Source organism: Athene cunicularia (assembly GCF_003259725.1).
Source record: "Athene cunicularia isolate RWA chromosome 14 unlocalized genomic scaffold, athCun1 chr14_part1, whole genome shotgun sequence".
NCBI lineage: Eukaryota > Metazoa > Chordata > Aves > Strigiformes > Strigidae > Athene > Athene cunicularia.
The window spans coordinates 4,462,683-4,479,645 of record NW_020799118.1 but is presented as its reverse complement, the minus strand read 5'-3'; the positions used below and the strand labels follow the sequence as shown (position 1 = coordinate 4,479,645).

The 16,963-nt window shown below is 38.2% G+C and overlaps 1 protein-coding gene across 4 annotated transcripts in view; it reads left to right on the top strand.

Annotated features, from left to right (window-relative positions):
• Positions 1 to 16,963, top strand: part of MRTFB (myocardin related transcription factor B) — an 86,915-nt gene that overhangs the window by 13,397 nt on the left and 56,555 nt on the right. For 2 of the 4 annotated variants that reach the window (XM_026858663.1, XM_026858659.1), the window contains exon 3: positions 8,211 to 8,377. In XM_026858663.1, the coding sequence (XP_026714464.1) occupies positions 8,224 to 8,377 (154 nt within the window). In that variant the 5' untranslated portion in view covers positions 8,211 to 8,223. Of the gene's footprint in view, positions 1 to 8,190; positions 8,378 to 16,963 lie in introns of those variants that run through there. The other 2 variants (XM_026858660.1, XM_026858662.1) reach the window with 2 other exon arrangements.

The following is a 16,963-nucleotide window of genomic DNA, read 5'->3' as shown; positions in this document are numbered from 1 at the left end:
TCCACAAAAAAGATGAGATTATACTTCCAGGTGTGCCATAATTCTGGTTGTGACTGAGTGCTCAGGTAGCAGCTGTTAGGAAGGATGGACTTATTAGTCGTAGATGAAATAACACACCATCATTCAGAGTTTTCAACACGAGTTAAGTCTTTCTGAACTTTCTGCTACTAACTACTATACTGTAAGGTAAGCATAATGTAGCTTCTACTTATAAAGCATTGTGTCAGTAGAAGGTACATTAAAAGGTGTTCTGGGTTATCCAGATGGATTAGTAGATCCTAGCTTCGATGCTTGGTTTTAAATAGCTTCCACAGTGACCTGGGGGACCAGATCTCTTTCACATGATAGAATAGCAGAGCAGTTCATACTCTTCTTTAACAAAAAAGTGGTTGACTGTGTATTATCTTTGAGGCAGCTAATCCTAGACTCTACTTTTTTGTTTGGTCCATCAGACCATTTTTTTTTTTTTTGGTGCATGCTGCAAAGTTATTTTCATAACGGTTTCTTAAAGGAAGATGGTAGATTTGAAAAGTTTTATATAATCAGTAAACAATTTAAACAATACTTCCATCTGAAGGAATTAGGTTTGGTTTAGTGACTTGAATATTATGTGTATTGAACCCTGGCTTGCTTTACTTAAAAAGTTGAGCATCTTGGATAAACTATTAATTACCATTTTAAAGCCCATGAAGTGTGAACACAGAAGATAATTGTGATATGCCTGCTTAAAACATTTTTATGAGACCTTAAATTATTTAAACACTAAGCTTCACAACATTCCTGTGAGTTACATCCTTTCCACTGAAGGGCTATGTGAAGCCCAGAAGATTTTACCCAGTGTTATTTGGATAGGTTAGTTTTGAGAAGGTGGTAATGTGAAGAAAAAAAAAAAAAAAAAAAGGTAAAGCATCTGTATGGCCCTACACAGCAGCAGCATAAGCTTTAGCTTCCCCACACTTTGAGACCTGTGGGACACTGCTTTTGTTCATCAGACCCACACTCTCAGCCTGATAATTCATTTGTATTTAGCAGGCCACATCTCCCTTCACAAATGAGGTGGTCTTTTTTTTTTTTTTTCCTAGAGCTAGAACAGGAAGGAATGTATCATCCCCTGCCTCTGTCCATATAAGTAATTTTCTATAGTTTTCCTAGTTTATGGTATGGATTTGTTAGTGTAGCTTATTTCTTTTTGGACTTGAATCTGTCCAAAGCCTTAGGATTTAAAGAGTTCGTCTAAAAATTAGAAAAGAGAATCTCAGTGTAGCATTGTCATCAAAATATGCAAAAGTGTTAAATCAGTTTCTGGAGGTCTAGTGTCTGCTCAGGGGTATTAATTTAGCTAGACAGCTACAAAAATTTAATCGCAATATTTTATTAAGTAAAAGAGGAAATTTGAAATATTTATCTGTCCAGTCTTGACTCTACGCTCCTTTAAGAAGCATATAATTCCAACTACTGGCATGGTGAGAAGTGTGACAGGACCTCAGTTCTGTCATATACCTCTGCATACTGTTTTTTAAAGACATGAATAGTAACAGTCAGTTTTTGATAATGCATAATCCAAGATGATTACTCATAGTTAGTCAGCCGTTGATATTTCTCATCTTTTTCTGCTTTTGTCTGATTACCTTCGTAAAAATAGCTCTATGATTTAAATATTTGTTGATCTGTACTTTACCACAAAATTTATCTTAATGTAGCAGCATTGTATTTTAGCTGTAGGACTGGAATTTCTCTTTCAATATAATAATTTAATGTCAGTTTAAATTTCAAAGGTCACATACTGTATCCAAAACATGTTTAATGAGAGAGGCTGTGTAAGAAACTAACTGCAGAAGTTGCAAGCAACACCAAGTTGTCAGCAGTGCTGACACTGCATCTCTTTGGGAAGAGGAACAGCGTTATACTGTATGAAGTGGAATACTAAAATGGTTGAATATTTTTGAGACTTATGTTAATGAAATTTGTCTTTTAATACACTGTGGAACACATTAAATGAGGGGCCTAAATCTCAATAGAATAAGCACTATTCTTGGAACAGAGGCAAAATTAATTTGAGGTGTTTTCTCCAATCAGTGAAATTCTGGATGCCAAAAATGAATTATATGAACATATTCAGTTAATTTAGTGATAATCTAGATGATTAATATCAAGTACTTTCCATGTCTATGTTCATTTTGTACTCAGTCATATATTAATCTTTACTGGTTCTAAATGCTATTTCAGTAAGTGGATTTGAAACCTATCAAGAAAAAAACCCAAACACACACACCCCACCACCCCCCCTCAACTTTTCTGTAACAGTTTATTGTTAAAATTGCAGTGCTAAATGCAAAGGGCGATTTTGGGGTTTTACACCTTTACTATTTTAAAAACACTGATAGTGTAAAAGACAGGCTAGTGATTTGGAGAAACAGCTTTAAATGCTTTGTAAGTATTGCCAAAGCTTTTATTTTTTGAATTATTATTATTTATCTTTCAGTTTTGTAATGAAATATAAGTAGTGTTTAGAGTTGGGGGAAAATTGTGTATAGACATGCTGAAAAAGCTATTCAGAACAATTACAAAGGGAGCCCCAACAGCTTTTTATGTAGGAATTTAATAAGATTTCAGACGTATAATAGGATGTAAGCACAGCTGAAATGAAATTGTGCATATATGATATGTGCTAATGTCTGCCAAATAGAACACATTGCACTCCAGAGGTCACAGAGAAACCATTATGTACTAGACTGAGGAGCATTTTTGTCTTTGTAGCAGACACCTGGATTTGGTATTGCTCTAGGAACTGACTTGAGATGGATTTCCTGCAGCCAACCCTACTGCCTGTTTCTTAATTATCTTTTTACCCCTTGTTGATAGGCAGCATGCCAAGAGGAGTCATCCTATAAACACCTTACATTTTTTCCTTTCTTTGAAGCAGGTATATCCCCAGTTCTTCTCTCTGGGAAATGATTCTCTTGGTTTACAGTTACCGTATTGTTCAGTGAGCTAAATGTTCCTGTGTATTTTGAATGTTTATGTCCAAGTTCTACCTGTATTGATGCTGTGGAAAAAAGGAGGTCCTGAGCATTCTGAGGGTCTGACCACTGGGACTGGGCTAATTTGAAGATCAGAAAGGAGGTTTACTGTAGGCATATCTGTGCACTTGATAGGGCCAGCTGCATTCTGAAAGCAAAATTCTTGCCCTTCATTTATGAGATGGAAAGAGGAATTGCCAAGTTAAGTCTCACAATGTGATTTAGCACATTATTTCAGATACGAATCATTAATGCTTATTGTTCAAATTGAAGTAATATTTGAAACTGTAAGGCTATCTGAAACCTAATTGCTTGTTACCGCTCTGGTGTCCCCACTCTACATATTTTCAAGCCTTTCTAGGCATTGGCAAAGTAGATCAAAGAGCTTAACACAGATAACCTTCACTGGCAACTGTTAATTTTTAACAGTTAGTACTGGTAGCTGCCAGCTAACCTGCTGGGTGCAGTTCTTAAATTTTTTGAAGTGCCTTTTTTAGTGTTTTCTGACACATTGGGGAAACACACCCACCCCCACCCCCCAAAAAAACCCCAAACAACCAAAAAAACCAACCAACAAACCCACCCCACCCCCCCCAACAAACAACAAAACTCAACGTTTTGTGATTTTAGTACACTTCCCACTGAAGAGTGGTGTATTACAAACTGCTAGCTGTATCAGTTAAAATTTTACTGAGTTTTATAACTGGAGAAACTTAAACCTAGGTGATTTGACTGCTTATGTTCACACCATGTTTCCGTAATTAATTCTGTACTGGAGCCTGGTATTGCTAATGTCTAATCTGATGCGACTGTTAATGATTTGATTCTGTACTGTGTATAGTGACCCAAGTTCCTTGCAGGTATGAGTGAGCAGTGTTAAGGTCAGCCATTTGACTTGGCCAGAGTCTGAACGCACTGTGATTCTTGAACTGTTTTTTCCAGCAGATTTCTAAAATAAAAGCTGATTTACTACCTAAGTGTCATCCAAATTTCACAGTTTCTGCCAAATAAAATACCAGTCCTAGTGTCTCAAGTGGCAGGGAAGTATGTATTTTCCTCCCTTCTAAGATTTTTCTAAGGAAATATACTTTGTGTTTTGAAGATAAAATGTTTAAAAATAAAAGAAGCATTTGTCTTCAGCAGTTAAGAAAGATAGCAACCACCTACAATCTGTGAGAACACTTACATAAGACTCTTACGCTGTACAGGAGTTCTCCTTCGCCAGTACTGGAACACTGTTTCTATGTAGTTGTCAGATAAATGTGAACCAAAGCCTTGCTTGCAGTGCTAGTGCATGTTCTGATAATCTATTCTGAGGGTTAGGTGGGCAAATAATTTTGTTCTAGTTCTCAGTTTACTATTCTTAAACTTTTTGCTGAATTGTGTAAAACAAACAAAAAGCAACAACCAAATACACACACCCCCCCACCCCCCCAACCCGAAATCCTTCGAGACTACTGGAAGAGTGAAGTAGTTTTATTTTAGTTGCTACAAATAAGATAGTATTAAACTTTCCAACACTTCATAAGTAGAAATGTTTTTCATACCAAATAGAATGATGGTTCATACAATTTAATAAACCTTTAGATGTTTCAAGGAAAGAGTGGAAACCCCTGGAGTGACAACTAATGTCTGTCTGACAGATTAGCTTTGTATAAAATGGTGCTTTCTTGGATTATGCAGAGTAGAATATTGAGACTTCAACAGTATGGATTTTTTTTAAATTTTGCCTTTCCTGTACATGTGTTTAACTATTGAGTTTCAGTTATGTTATTAATACTTTTGTGTATAGGTCTGCATAAAGTCAGGGGTTACATAGATATTGGTTACCATCTGTAAATGCAGATGGCAAATATGAAATAATTCTTCAAGACTGAGGAGACTTCAAATAAATGAGGGGAGGCAAATGTGTTACCTTTAATATAAAATAAGATAGTATCTTGTAAGATTATAAATAAGATGGTACATTAAATTTTAAATCAGATACATTTCTCACTTTTGCACATGATGACTAGATAAATTATTTATTATACAGGGTTTTATTTTGATCAAGGTGAACTAGTTTTCTTCCGCTGTTTTTTGTGTTTGAATTGCTGATACATCAGAAATGTCAGAATGCAGTATAGCTTTTGAAGACTGAAGATAGATGGGACATGTTCTGTATATTTTAAGTCTAGTTTCATGTGAAGTAAATGCTGCTGGTTGTAACCTCCAGCTGATGGTAAAGCAATTGTACGCATCTTCTGTAGCAGTTAAAATGAGCGTGCTAAAAACCAGTAGTGGTTTATTATATACATAGAAATATCTTTTTTTTTCTTTCTTATTTTGTTTGTTTGGAAAGGTATTTATCAATAATTTTTATTTATGTTTCAGAATTACTTTGTCAATCAATAAGGAAAACTTTATGCCCTAGACAAACTTAGCAATTTCATGGATGCTAAGTTTAGAAGTTCTCTTTAGGAAGTTGAACAGCTGAATTCTTCTTTAGATTCTAATGGAACAAGAGAGAAGAATCAAGTGAATTGTGTATATTTTATTATTACGAGTCTTCAATTTGTCATCTTTACAGTATTGTTTAGATATTCCGTTCATTGATTCGGTAAGGAGCTGTCACTGATCATAGTGTATCTGAGCCAGATTGTGATGATGTAGGTCACAGACTTTTTTTTTCTCCCCTACAAAAAAAATCTTATAAACATTGGGTGGAAGTGTGTGTGTTCATTTTTGGGAGGATGGTCAAAAGAATTTGTTGTTCTAAGCTCAGAAATATTTCTGCAGTCTGATATGGTAGCAGTTCATCAGTAAAAATGAAAAGAAATGAGAGCAAAATGTGATTTGAGATGCGACTGAGGAATTTGAGGAATTTAGACTTTCTGGGAATTCTAGAGTGTCTTTCATCCAAAGATGATGTAGCAGCATAGCAACAGGGTTGTTTAGTGATAAAGGGTCATTTGGGAAAATACCTGGATTTTTAGCAGCCTGTAGGGAAAGGGACTTGCAGCACCCTTGCAACAAAAAATTGGAAGAGGGCCTTTGTGGTGATTTCGTCCCGCTCTGTCAATCAGAATAGACAACTGCTTGAAGAAACAAAGCAAGCATCAGCTGTGGTACTTCAATGTGTGTGCTACAACCTGCTTTGGTTTTGCTTCCTAGGGCCTGTTCCTGTGAAATACGGTAATGGGAAAGGATGGTAACTGATTAGTGGATGTTTGGGCATGCTGCAATTTATTTTTTTAGTTAACAACTTTATTTTTAATGGATGGACTAATCCATTTCGGTTCCTTCAACTTCATTTAGTCAGGCTCAAACAGAGTAAGCACATTTTGTGTGAGAAGTCAACTTGTTCTGAGTGGCACTGCAGTGCTGCAATCAGTATCATTTAATATGCTGCATATAACGCTTGCATGCCTTGTTCTTAGTTAAATCTGGACAATAAAACCACATTTACATACATTCCTGAAATGAAAATTAAGAAATGAACATGTAACTAATTTAGCAGTGTGTTAGAGTGATGAAAGTTAAACTGGTTTAATTTGAAGCAAGGTATTTAGTTATTTGTCATGAGGAAGAGAGTGAATCACATGCAGCGTAATAGATGTTAAACCTTTAGTGCAAGAAGGTGTTTCTATTAATTTCATAGGGATTTAATGGCACGAGTATAGCTAATGTGGTTTAATCTCTTTGAAAAATTACTCCAAGATATAACTTATAGCTAACAAATTGTGGATGAAATGCGGTGAATATGAGCAGATAAGCAGCTAAATTTTCGCTTAAATTCTCCTCTGAAGAGACTCACTTTGTTAATAATGTACTTAATTTGTATGGGTGAGTGGGAGTTTTGAGGAGAGTGTAGTGTCAGGAAATCAAATGAGAGCTGAGTAAATTATGCTTCTAAAAGCTAAGAACAAAGAAAAAAATCTTGCATAACAGTAAGTTAATGTGTCTTCGTATAATGTGAAAGCATCAATCGGTAACTATGGAAAATAATGAAAAATAGGCACTTAACCATCGCAGTTTTCTACTAAGGTATTTATCAAACAGTACTTGCTTATATTTCTTATTTTTAAATTGGCACTTTCAGCAACGTGATTCTTTATCCCTTTTTGTAGTGTAGGCCATTCTTTGGTGGTCATGACAATTTTCTGTCATCTTGATATTTTTTTAAATATCAGGTAACACTTGAAATATTTTCTGTATGGTAAATACACACCCCAACACATGTATTTGCCTGAAGTATGAAATTCAAGTATGGGCAAGCAGTAGTGTTTCTTAATAAAAATAACCAAAAATAAACAATTTAACAGTAATAGGACACTACTTCTGTTTTGTGGATCTTTATGGATTGTTAGTATTTCATATTGCCCAAGTTTCCAAGAATCCAGGGATGGACTTAATTGGAGACCGTATCGATTTATTGACATTTTAATGACTTGATAGAGTCCTGTGAAATACGGAAAGCCTGTGCCAGTAATTCATACTTCGGTCTCTCCTCACTGTAGATGAATTACCACATTAACAATAGAAAGGGAAGAAGTAATAAATTGGGACTCTTATTCCACTCTGTAGAGTGTTTTACAAGAAGTAGCTAGTATGCAATAAAATTAATTTGGAAAAAAAACATGGCAAAAAGCCTTACTTGCTGGAGAGATTGAAATTAACTAGTTGTAAGATAGTTCTTTGGTGGTATAAAGTCCTGTATTAATAACAAAGTTGGTTTTTGATCCAAAGGAAAGTTGTGCAGTGCTTCAAAATACTGAAAGCCTTTTGTATGCTATCATACATTAATTCAGCATTCTCTAATAAAAGCTACTGGAAAAAAAAGAATTTTGCTGATAAGTGGGCTGTATCACTTGGTAGAAGGTAGGGCACAGGAGCTTCTGGACATCCATATTTAGAGTTAACACTGTAATTTCTCTGTCAAAGTGAGCAGAGAAACTGTTCTGCTCAAAACCAATGGCTGTTAAATTGCTTGTAAATACATTGGTTAACTATATTTTTGTGAACCTGTAATATTTGTGGAAAATTAGTAGATAGTGTATATATATAATTTTAAAGTTGAATTTTGTGTGCAAAAGAACTGATCAAAACCAAAAACCAAACCAAAGTAATATGTCTACATGATTATTTTTTTTTAATTAGTTTTATCAACTATAGTGTGATTAAGAGACCACTTGCTCTCCCTGTCTCCAGACAATTTAACACCATGGATCACCTGGGGACCGCGGATGCTGAGGACGACTCTGGATCACTGACACGACTCGCTCCTAGTCCTCACAGCGAAGCAGTTGCACATGAGTTTAAGGAACTCTCACTGCAGCCCAATCAGTACTTACCTCCTCTCAATGAACGGAAGAATGGTGAGTGCAAAAGTGGCTGTTCTCTATTTCTCTAGATTGCTTAAAGGTTTTCTATGGGAATAATGATGTTTGTTGGATTTCTTCAGATAACATGAACTGACTCTTCACTTTCTCTTCCCAAACATCTTTTGGGAATGTAGAGTTAAAGCGCTGCACTGTTTGTTACGAAATCTGTCCTGATCAGCTTCACCGGTCTTGGCAGCTTGTAAGTCTGACTTTAAAACACCAACTGGAATACTCTGAGGCATATAAAATGGAGTTGTTGATATTTTTAAATAGTTTTAAAACCACTAGCTAGTGTATAAGAGAAGTATTCATTCAGTATTTTTAAGAGTTGTATTATTCCCAGACAAAAAGGTATAATTGTCAAGAACAGGGTTTTTTCTGCAAAAATTAATAGAGAATTGAAGTTTCATATTGTATCTCAGAAAGTTTAATTCATGACATAGTTGAAGGTTGAACAGCGAAAGAAAAATAAGATTTACATTTACATTTTGGGAATCTTTCCAGTATCTTTCTCGTTGTTGATGTTGGCATGACAACTTAGGGAAAAAGTGTTTCCACTGTTACTGTAAGCATCAGGAAGAATTAGGTCTGAATCCAAATGTAGGCTCATTTTTATTGGGGAGAAGGCATGAACTTTTTTTTAATGTGGTGTTTGTTTTTTGCCTCACACTAATATCTTCTAATAATGAAGATTTGTTTTCCAATATTTGTAGTAAATATGGAAACACTGAAATTATGTAAACTAAGTACTTGATTTTTTGATGCATTTTTAAAAATCAGTTTAGCTACAGTTTGCTATTAGTTCAGTTGTAATAGTGTATAGCATTATTGAATAAGAAGAAAAATATCTTAATATCCTGTCCTTAAAGCAGGAAAAATGGGGAAATATATTACTAGGCTGTACATACATCAGATACCTGGGGACAGGTCTAAGTCATGGTATCATGTGTTTCAGAAAGACTTGGAATATTGTGTATAACCAAGATGCTTCTGTTTCCACAATAAGGGACTAACCCCGTGGTGCCCTGGGTACATACCATCCGTATTATACAGTAGTCCGAGAAAGAAAAATTTAGTAAAGGGAAAGCATGGTAGAGGAGAGACTTAGGTTTAGCTTATATAAATGTGGAATGACAACCTCTATGAATACTTGAGCTTGTCTCTTACAATTACTTCTTTATTTCTTCTCATGCATGAAGATCTTGAAAAACAGACTAGTATGTTAACTGATATATTTGAAGTATTTTAAACTAAGAGATGGTGAATTTATTAATATTTTGGCTGTACATCCTTAATTATTAATTTTTGTAAGGCAGAAAAAAATATTTGATGTTAAATTGGTAATTGGTATGTCCATACCAGAAGTTTGGTTTAAGATAGCTTACAACATTTTACTTTTTTATCAAGGAAATGATAGAAATACATGTTTAAAGCTATTTCATAATGAGGCTAAAAATGCCAACATTTAACTCAAGCCTAATAAAAAAGAGAATGTAGTGAGTTTTTTTGCATCCTGTGTGTAACTACTATACCTCTGGAAAATTTGGGAGTTTTTTTTAAGTGCCTGTAAAACTGAAATGGATGACACTGGTATCGACGTTGAGTCTAAATAAGTCAAACTTTTCATTTCTGAAGGCTACTAATTGCAAGAATGCACTAAATTGAACAGGAAAAATCCCATATAAGATGGCAAGCTTGGCAATTTCTTTCTGACAAACCTTGCTATGACCATGTTAAGTACTTATTTATCCCCTTCACTTAATTTCATTGTTTTGGTAACTTCCTGCTTTTACTAATTAAGATAGATTGTTCAAACAATAAAACAAGGTATGCAGCTTCAGGTGCTAAACTTACTCATGTTTGCTCTTTAGTCTTTAATTTTTAGTTCTTCTCTATTGGATGGTTGTTTCTTTTCTTGGGCATTCTTCCCGTAACTTGAAGACATTTTTGTGCTTTCACAAATTAATCAAATAATTTATAGGTAGGTTTTTTATTCTCTCCATATATAACCTGCTTCTTATTTTCCAAAGAAAAGGCAGCAGCAAGAGATTTTAATGCTCTTGATTGTTGAAATAACAGAGGAGATTTTAATAAAGTGGTGGGGAGGAAATGAGTAATTTGAGAAGCTGTCTCTCACTCCTCTGTGCCAGTTGATTTAAGAGCTATTACCCTGTTAGACTTCTCTTTGTTATTTATCATAATTCGTCTTATGACTTAGGATACTTTTGAGCATCTGTCCATAGCAAGTATCAGGCCTCCCACAAAGATTTTAATGTTTTCTTTGAGGAAGAGATTGTATGAAGAGCTGTATTGCACAACATTGTCCTCTAAGGTTGTTTAAGCATCCTGCCACTGAGGGAATGCTGCTTGAGTAGTAGCTAAATAATTCCTAAATGAATTTAAGAGGAGCATCCTAGTTCTTTTCCTGGTTTTATGCAAAAGATCTGACAATATAAGACTTTATACTGGCTGGCTGCTTTTGTTCCTGGAAGAAATAGACATCTGTGTTCAAATAGCTTGAACAGAAGTTTGGGCACTGTCATTCTCCAGACTATTGCTCACCCATAATTTCAGATTTAGTAATTTTGGTTAATTTGGTTAAAAATATTTTTTGTAGAAATTATGAAAGTCAGAAGAAAATTTGTGAATGTAAAATTAGAACTTGATGGATTCATATTAAAAGTAGCTTTAATACTTTTTGGTTTTACTTTTTACCAAAACTGAATTTCTTCTGGATTATTTTAACGTGTCAGTATTTTGTAAAGTCTGTAAGCATAAGAGATTTCAGTACATAGAAATAGAGTGGCACTTAATAAAAAAAATCTGAAATGTTTAAGGGTGTTCTGTTGAATATTTTTATGCAGGAAGCATTATGCTTACTGTGAGCTTTACTAGTGACCCTTTAAACCTTTGTTTACTTGAATGAGTCGTTTGGCAGTAGTCCAGTAGAAGGCTGAATTATTCTAGTACTGTTCTGCATAGCGTTGTTAAACTGGCTTGCACAAGTCAGTACAGAAACTGTGTTTCAAGCTTTTCCAATGATACTAGAGGTGTGGGAGGCATCTGGAATCACAAAGTCATTTAGGTTGGAAAAGACCTTTAAGATCATTGAGTCCAACTGTTAACCTGGCACTGCCAAGCCCACCACTAAACCGTGTCCCTAAGCACCACATCTGCAGTCTTTTCAATACCTCATGGGATGGTGACACCACCCCTTCCCTGGGCAGCCCGCTCTAATGCTTGACAACCCTTTTGGAGAAGAAATTTTTCCTAATATACAATCTAAACCTCCCCTGGCACAACTTGAGGCCATTTCCTCTTGTTCTGTCACTTGTTAGAAGAGATCGACTCCCACCTTGCTACAACCTCCTTACAAGCAGTTGTACAGAGCAATAAGGTCTCTCCTGAATCTCTTTTTCTCCAGACTAAACAATCCCAGGTCCCTCAGCTGTTCCTCAGAAGATTTGTGCTCCAGACACTTCACCAGCTTCATTGTCTTTCTTTGGAGACACTGTGGCACCTCAATGTCTTCCTTGTAGAGAGGGGCCCAAAACTCAACACAGTAATCGAGGTGTGGCCTCACCAGTACAGGGGGACTGTCACTTCCCTAGTCCTGCCGGCCACACTATTTCTCATACAAGCCAGGATGCTGTTGGCTATTCCTGGCAACCTGGGCCCACTGCTGGCTCGTGTTCAGCTGACTGTTGACCAATATATTCCCAGGTCCTTTTCCACCAGGTAGTTTTCCAGCCTCTCCTTGCCAAGCCTGTAGCCGTGCATGGGGTTGTTGTGACCCAGGTGCAGGACCTGGCACTGAGCCTTGTTGAACCTCATACAATTGGCCTCAGCCTATCAATCCATCATGTCCAGATCCCTCTGTAGAGCCTGCCTACCTGCAAGCAGATCAACACTCCTGCCCAACTTGGTGTCATCTGCAAACTTACTGAGGGTGCTCTCGATGCCCTTGTCCAGATCGTTGATAAAAATATTAAACTAAAGATACTGATCCCTGGGGAACATCACTTGTGACCAGCCACCAACTGGATTTAACTCCATTCACCACAACTCTTTGGGCCCAGTCAGCCATCCAGATTTCTGCCCAGTGAAGCATGTGCTCATCTAAGCCATAAGCAGCCAGTTTCTCCAGGAGAATGCTGTGGGAAATGGGGTCAAAGGCTTCACTGAAGTCTAGGTAGACAACATCCACAGCCTTTTCCCTCACCCAAGAACCGGGTCCCTTGTCATAGAAAGAGATGAGGTTAGTTGAGCAGGACCTGCCATTCATAAACCCATGCTGAATGGGCCTGATCACCTGGCTGGCCTGTACGTGCTGCATGATGATACTCAAAGACAGTCTGCTCCATAACCTTCCCCGGCACTGAGGTCAGATTGACAGGCCTGCAGTTCCCTGGATCCTCCTTCCAGCCCTTCTTGTAAATGGGTGTCACATTTTTGCTAACTTCCAGTCAACTGGGACCTCCCCTGTGAGTCAGGACTGCTGATAAATGATTGCAAGTAGCTTGATGAGCACTTCCACCAGCTCCCTCGGGACCCTTGGGTAGGCCCCATCCAGCCCTATAGACTTTGTGTGTCTAAGTGGTGTAGCAGGTTGCTAACCATTTCCACTTGTATTATGGGGGCTTCGTTCTGCTCCCTGTCCCTTGTCTTCCAGCTCAGGGGGCTGGGTACCTGGAGAACAACTGGTCTTACTATTAAAGACTGAGGCAAAGAAGGCATTAAGTATCTCAGCTTTTTCCTCATCCTTTGTCACTGTGTTTCCCCTGGCATCCAGTAAAGGATGGAGATTGTCTTTAGCCCTCCTTTTGTTGCTAATGTATTTATAGAAACATTTTTTATTGTCTTTTACAGCAGTAGCCAGATTAAGTTCTGGCTGGGCTTTGGCCCTTCTAATTTCTTCCCCACATAACCTCACAACATCCTTGTAGTCCTCCTGAGTTGCCTGGCCCTTCTTCCAAAGGTCATAAATTCTCCTTTTTTTTTTTCCTGAGTTCCAGCCAAAGCTGCTGTTCAGCCAGGCTGGTGGGCTTCTCAACTGGCTTGTCTTTTGGCACATGGGGATGGCCTCCTCCTGTGCCTTTAAGATTTCCTTCTTGAAGAATGTCCAGCCTTCCTGGACTCCTTTGCCTTTCTGGATTGCCTCTCAAGGGACTCTTAACAACCAGTTTCCTAAACAGGCCAAAGTCTTCCTCCTGGAAGCCCAAGGTAGAAGTTCTGCTAACACCAGCTCCTTAATTCTCTGAAAGTCAAAAACTCTCATTTTGTGATCGCTATGCCCAAGATGGCCTCCAGCCATCACATCACCCACAAGTCCTTCTCTGTTCATGAACAACAGCTCCAGTGGGGTGCCTTCCTTAGTTGGCTCACTCCCTGGCTGTGTCAGGAAGTTACCTTCCAGGAACATCCTGGACTGTTTCCTCTCTGCTGTATTGTATTTCTAGCAGACAAGTCCCCCATGAAAATAAGGGCTAGCAGTAGTGAGACCTCACAGCTGCTTATGGAATATTTTGTCTGCCTCTTCATCATAGACTGGTTTGGGTTGGAAGGGACCTTAAAGACCATCCGGTTCCACCCCCCTGCCATGGGCAGGGACACCTTCCACTAGCCCAGGCTGCCCAAAGCCCCGTCCAACCTGGCCTGGAACCCTTCCAGGGAGGGGGCAGCCACAGCTTCTCTGGGCAACCTGTGCCAGGGCCTCATTACTCTCACAGGGAAGAATTTCTTATATCTAATCTAAATTCACCCTCTTTCCATTTAAACCCATTACCCCATGTCCTATCCCTACACTCCCTGATCAGGAATCCCTCCTGGAAGGTTGCTCTAAGGTAATCTAAATGGGTGTTTGGAAACAGAATGCTGTGGCCTGAAGAGGCTCTTGGTTTGTGTCCCTACCTGCAGGATGCTACGTTGTGTACCCTGTATTTGCTTTCTTAGTCAAGATGCTGCGTCCTTAGGGAGGACAGTGGGGAAGGAGAAGAGTGACGCAGATGAGGCTCTTGATGAGCAGGAGGGAGAAGATTGATGACTAGGTGTTGTTTAGTTGGACTGCAGTGGAGGAAGAACGACTGAGTAGCTGGCAGCATGGCACAGCTGAAGTACTAGTCAGAACAATATGCTACCCACACACTGTACCACAGTTTCACAAGCTTCTGTCTGAGAGCCAGGAGGTGGCAAGGGAGGGAAGGATAGGCTGCCTGCTGCTGACAGCAGGAGGGTGGATGAGAATGATGCTGCTTGCAGTCTTCCAACCTGCTGTTGGAAAGCCAAAGGGTGGGAAGGGATTGCACATGCAGATACCATCAACAAAAGGAAGCACTGCATGAACAAAGCTTTTTGCGTGCTGAATTAGTGCTTTCCCAGAATTGGTGAGTGTGCCACTTTGGCTGGTAGAGAGAGGTCTGGAGGTCTGGGTGTCAGGAACCGTGCAATCATAGTTGCTTTAAGGTATGTGTAAAATGAAAAGGTTCTAGTTTCTATGTTTTACAGCAATCTCTCTTGGCTTTGCAGTGGCTTCCTTGACTATCCCACTGCCAGAATCTCCTTGTGACAGTGGCTACTAGTTTCTGAAAAAGAGGCATGTAAGTTATTTTTGTGCAGCTGTCATCCACAGATGAGAGCCTGGTTATATTCTTGTAAAATGGGAAGATAACTGGTTGGCTCTTATATGGCCTGTTGACTGTCCTCTAGCACTGTGTAGGCCTGCTTCAGCTCTTTGTCTTGGCTATAAATAATTTCTTGGCGATAATAATCCCCTTCCCTATCCTCTGCATTGTGTGGAGAAACAGTTTTGTTCCAGCTAATGGAAGCCAATGGGTGTCTGCTTCTCCAAGCTCAGAACCAGAATAGATAAAGGATTGCCTTCTGGTTCTGTTTGGGGTTGTGTATCTTGTACTGGAGGAGGGTAGAGAAGGTTGTGGTGTGCCCGCTATGGCTGTCAGCTAGATCTCACTCTTTGATGGCTAGCAGCTAGTATTCTACAGCAGAATTGAGCTAATTGAGCTAAAAGTATTTGATGTTTTGTCAGGAAAAAAGCCTTGGGACAGTGAACACCTTAAAGTAAAAGCATGACTGGTAAAATCTCTATTAGAAGAAATTAGCCCAAAGAAATTAGTGCATCTGATTATAGAAGAACAATGATGCTCAGGAGCAAAGACCTTGAGTTGCTGAAGGTCAGATGAGAATGACAGCTTTCTGTGGGCCACCAGAGCTTGTGAGCAACTGTAGTGAATTAAGGTGAAGATACAACACCCTCTCCCTCCCCTCCCAACCAAAACCCAGAAAACCAAAACAAAACAAAACCAAGTACTCTAAATGGTGTGTGTTGAGTCCTCCTAAGGGACCAGTCGGGCCAGCTGGGAGACAGTTCTCAAAATAACTGAATGAAATCTACATCACACTTAACCTAATGATATTACTTAAATAAATTTGATGAACCAAGGGAATTTTTCTGGCATCGAAAAGACTTGTGGGTATATTAGTTTGCCTGTTATCTCTTATCTTCCACTCCCTCATTATGTAGCACTGGTAACATGCATTCTTGGCATAGCTTTATGGCTTCTGAACAAATTCTTAATCCTCTGTGCAGTTAATAGATTTAAAGCTGCAAATTTGATACTAGGGAATCAGGTGAAATTTGGGATATTCTCCTCGTATCTGTGAACAACAGGTTTTTTCCACTCTTAAGATAATGCAATTAGGCATATTTTTTCTCTCTTAATGATACACAGGTAGGTTACTGTGCTTAGAAGTTATTTTCTTGAGAGAGTTGGGAGAGGTAAAGTGAAGAATAGATGGATAGTGGGAGGACTAGAGAACAAGAAATGGAAAACTTAGTTCTAATTAAAGTAATAGATTGACACAGAAAATAATTGGAAATGTCAACTTAAATTTCATAGTTTCAGTCAGTAAGCTGAAAGCAACAAGATCAGGAAAACAGCATACAGAGATTCTGATTAACAACAACACCCCCCACAACAACAACAACAACAACAACAACAACAACAAAAAACCCCCCCAAAAAACCCCAAAACCTGAAAGGAAGCATATTCTAAAAAGACCTGTCTAGAGATAGAAGTATACAATTTATTTAAGTTTACAAAACAAATGTGTGTATATATGTAGTATAGTGTATATAAAATATGTGTGTGTGTGTGTGTGTGTGTAGAAGAATGGTTGCCCAGAGAGTTTGTGGAATCTCCTTTCATGGAGATATTAAAAATCTGACTAGGCACAGTCCTGGGCAGCCTGTTCCAGCTGACCCTGCTTGAGCAGGGGCTTGGGCTAGGTGACCTCAAGAGGTTACTGCCAACCTCAGTGATTCTGTGATTCGTCTTTCCTTTAAGGTTTTAATAGTCCATGGAACATCCAGTACAAATAATCTACTAAATAATCCTTTGTAAGAACACTCAGTATATTGTAATTATTATATCTTTGTCTCTGTGTTTGTTTTCTGTGGGGCTGAGGTTTTTTGAGGAGTTGTGTGTGTGTGTGTGTGTTTGTTGTTGTTTTTTAACAAACAGTGTCAGTAGAAAAAACAAATGTCTCTTAATGTGTGGATTATTT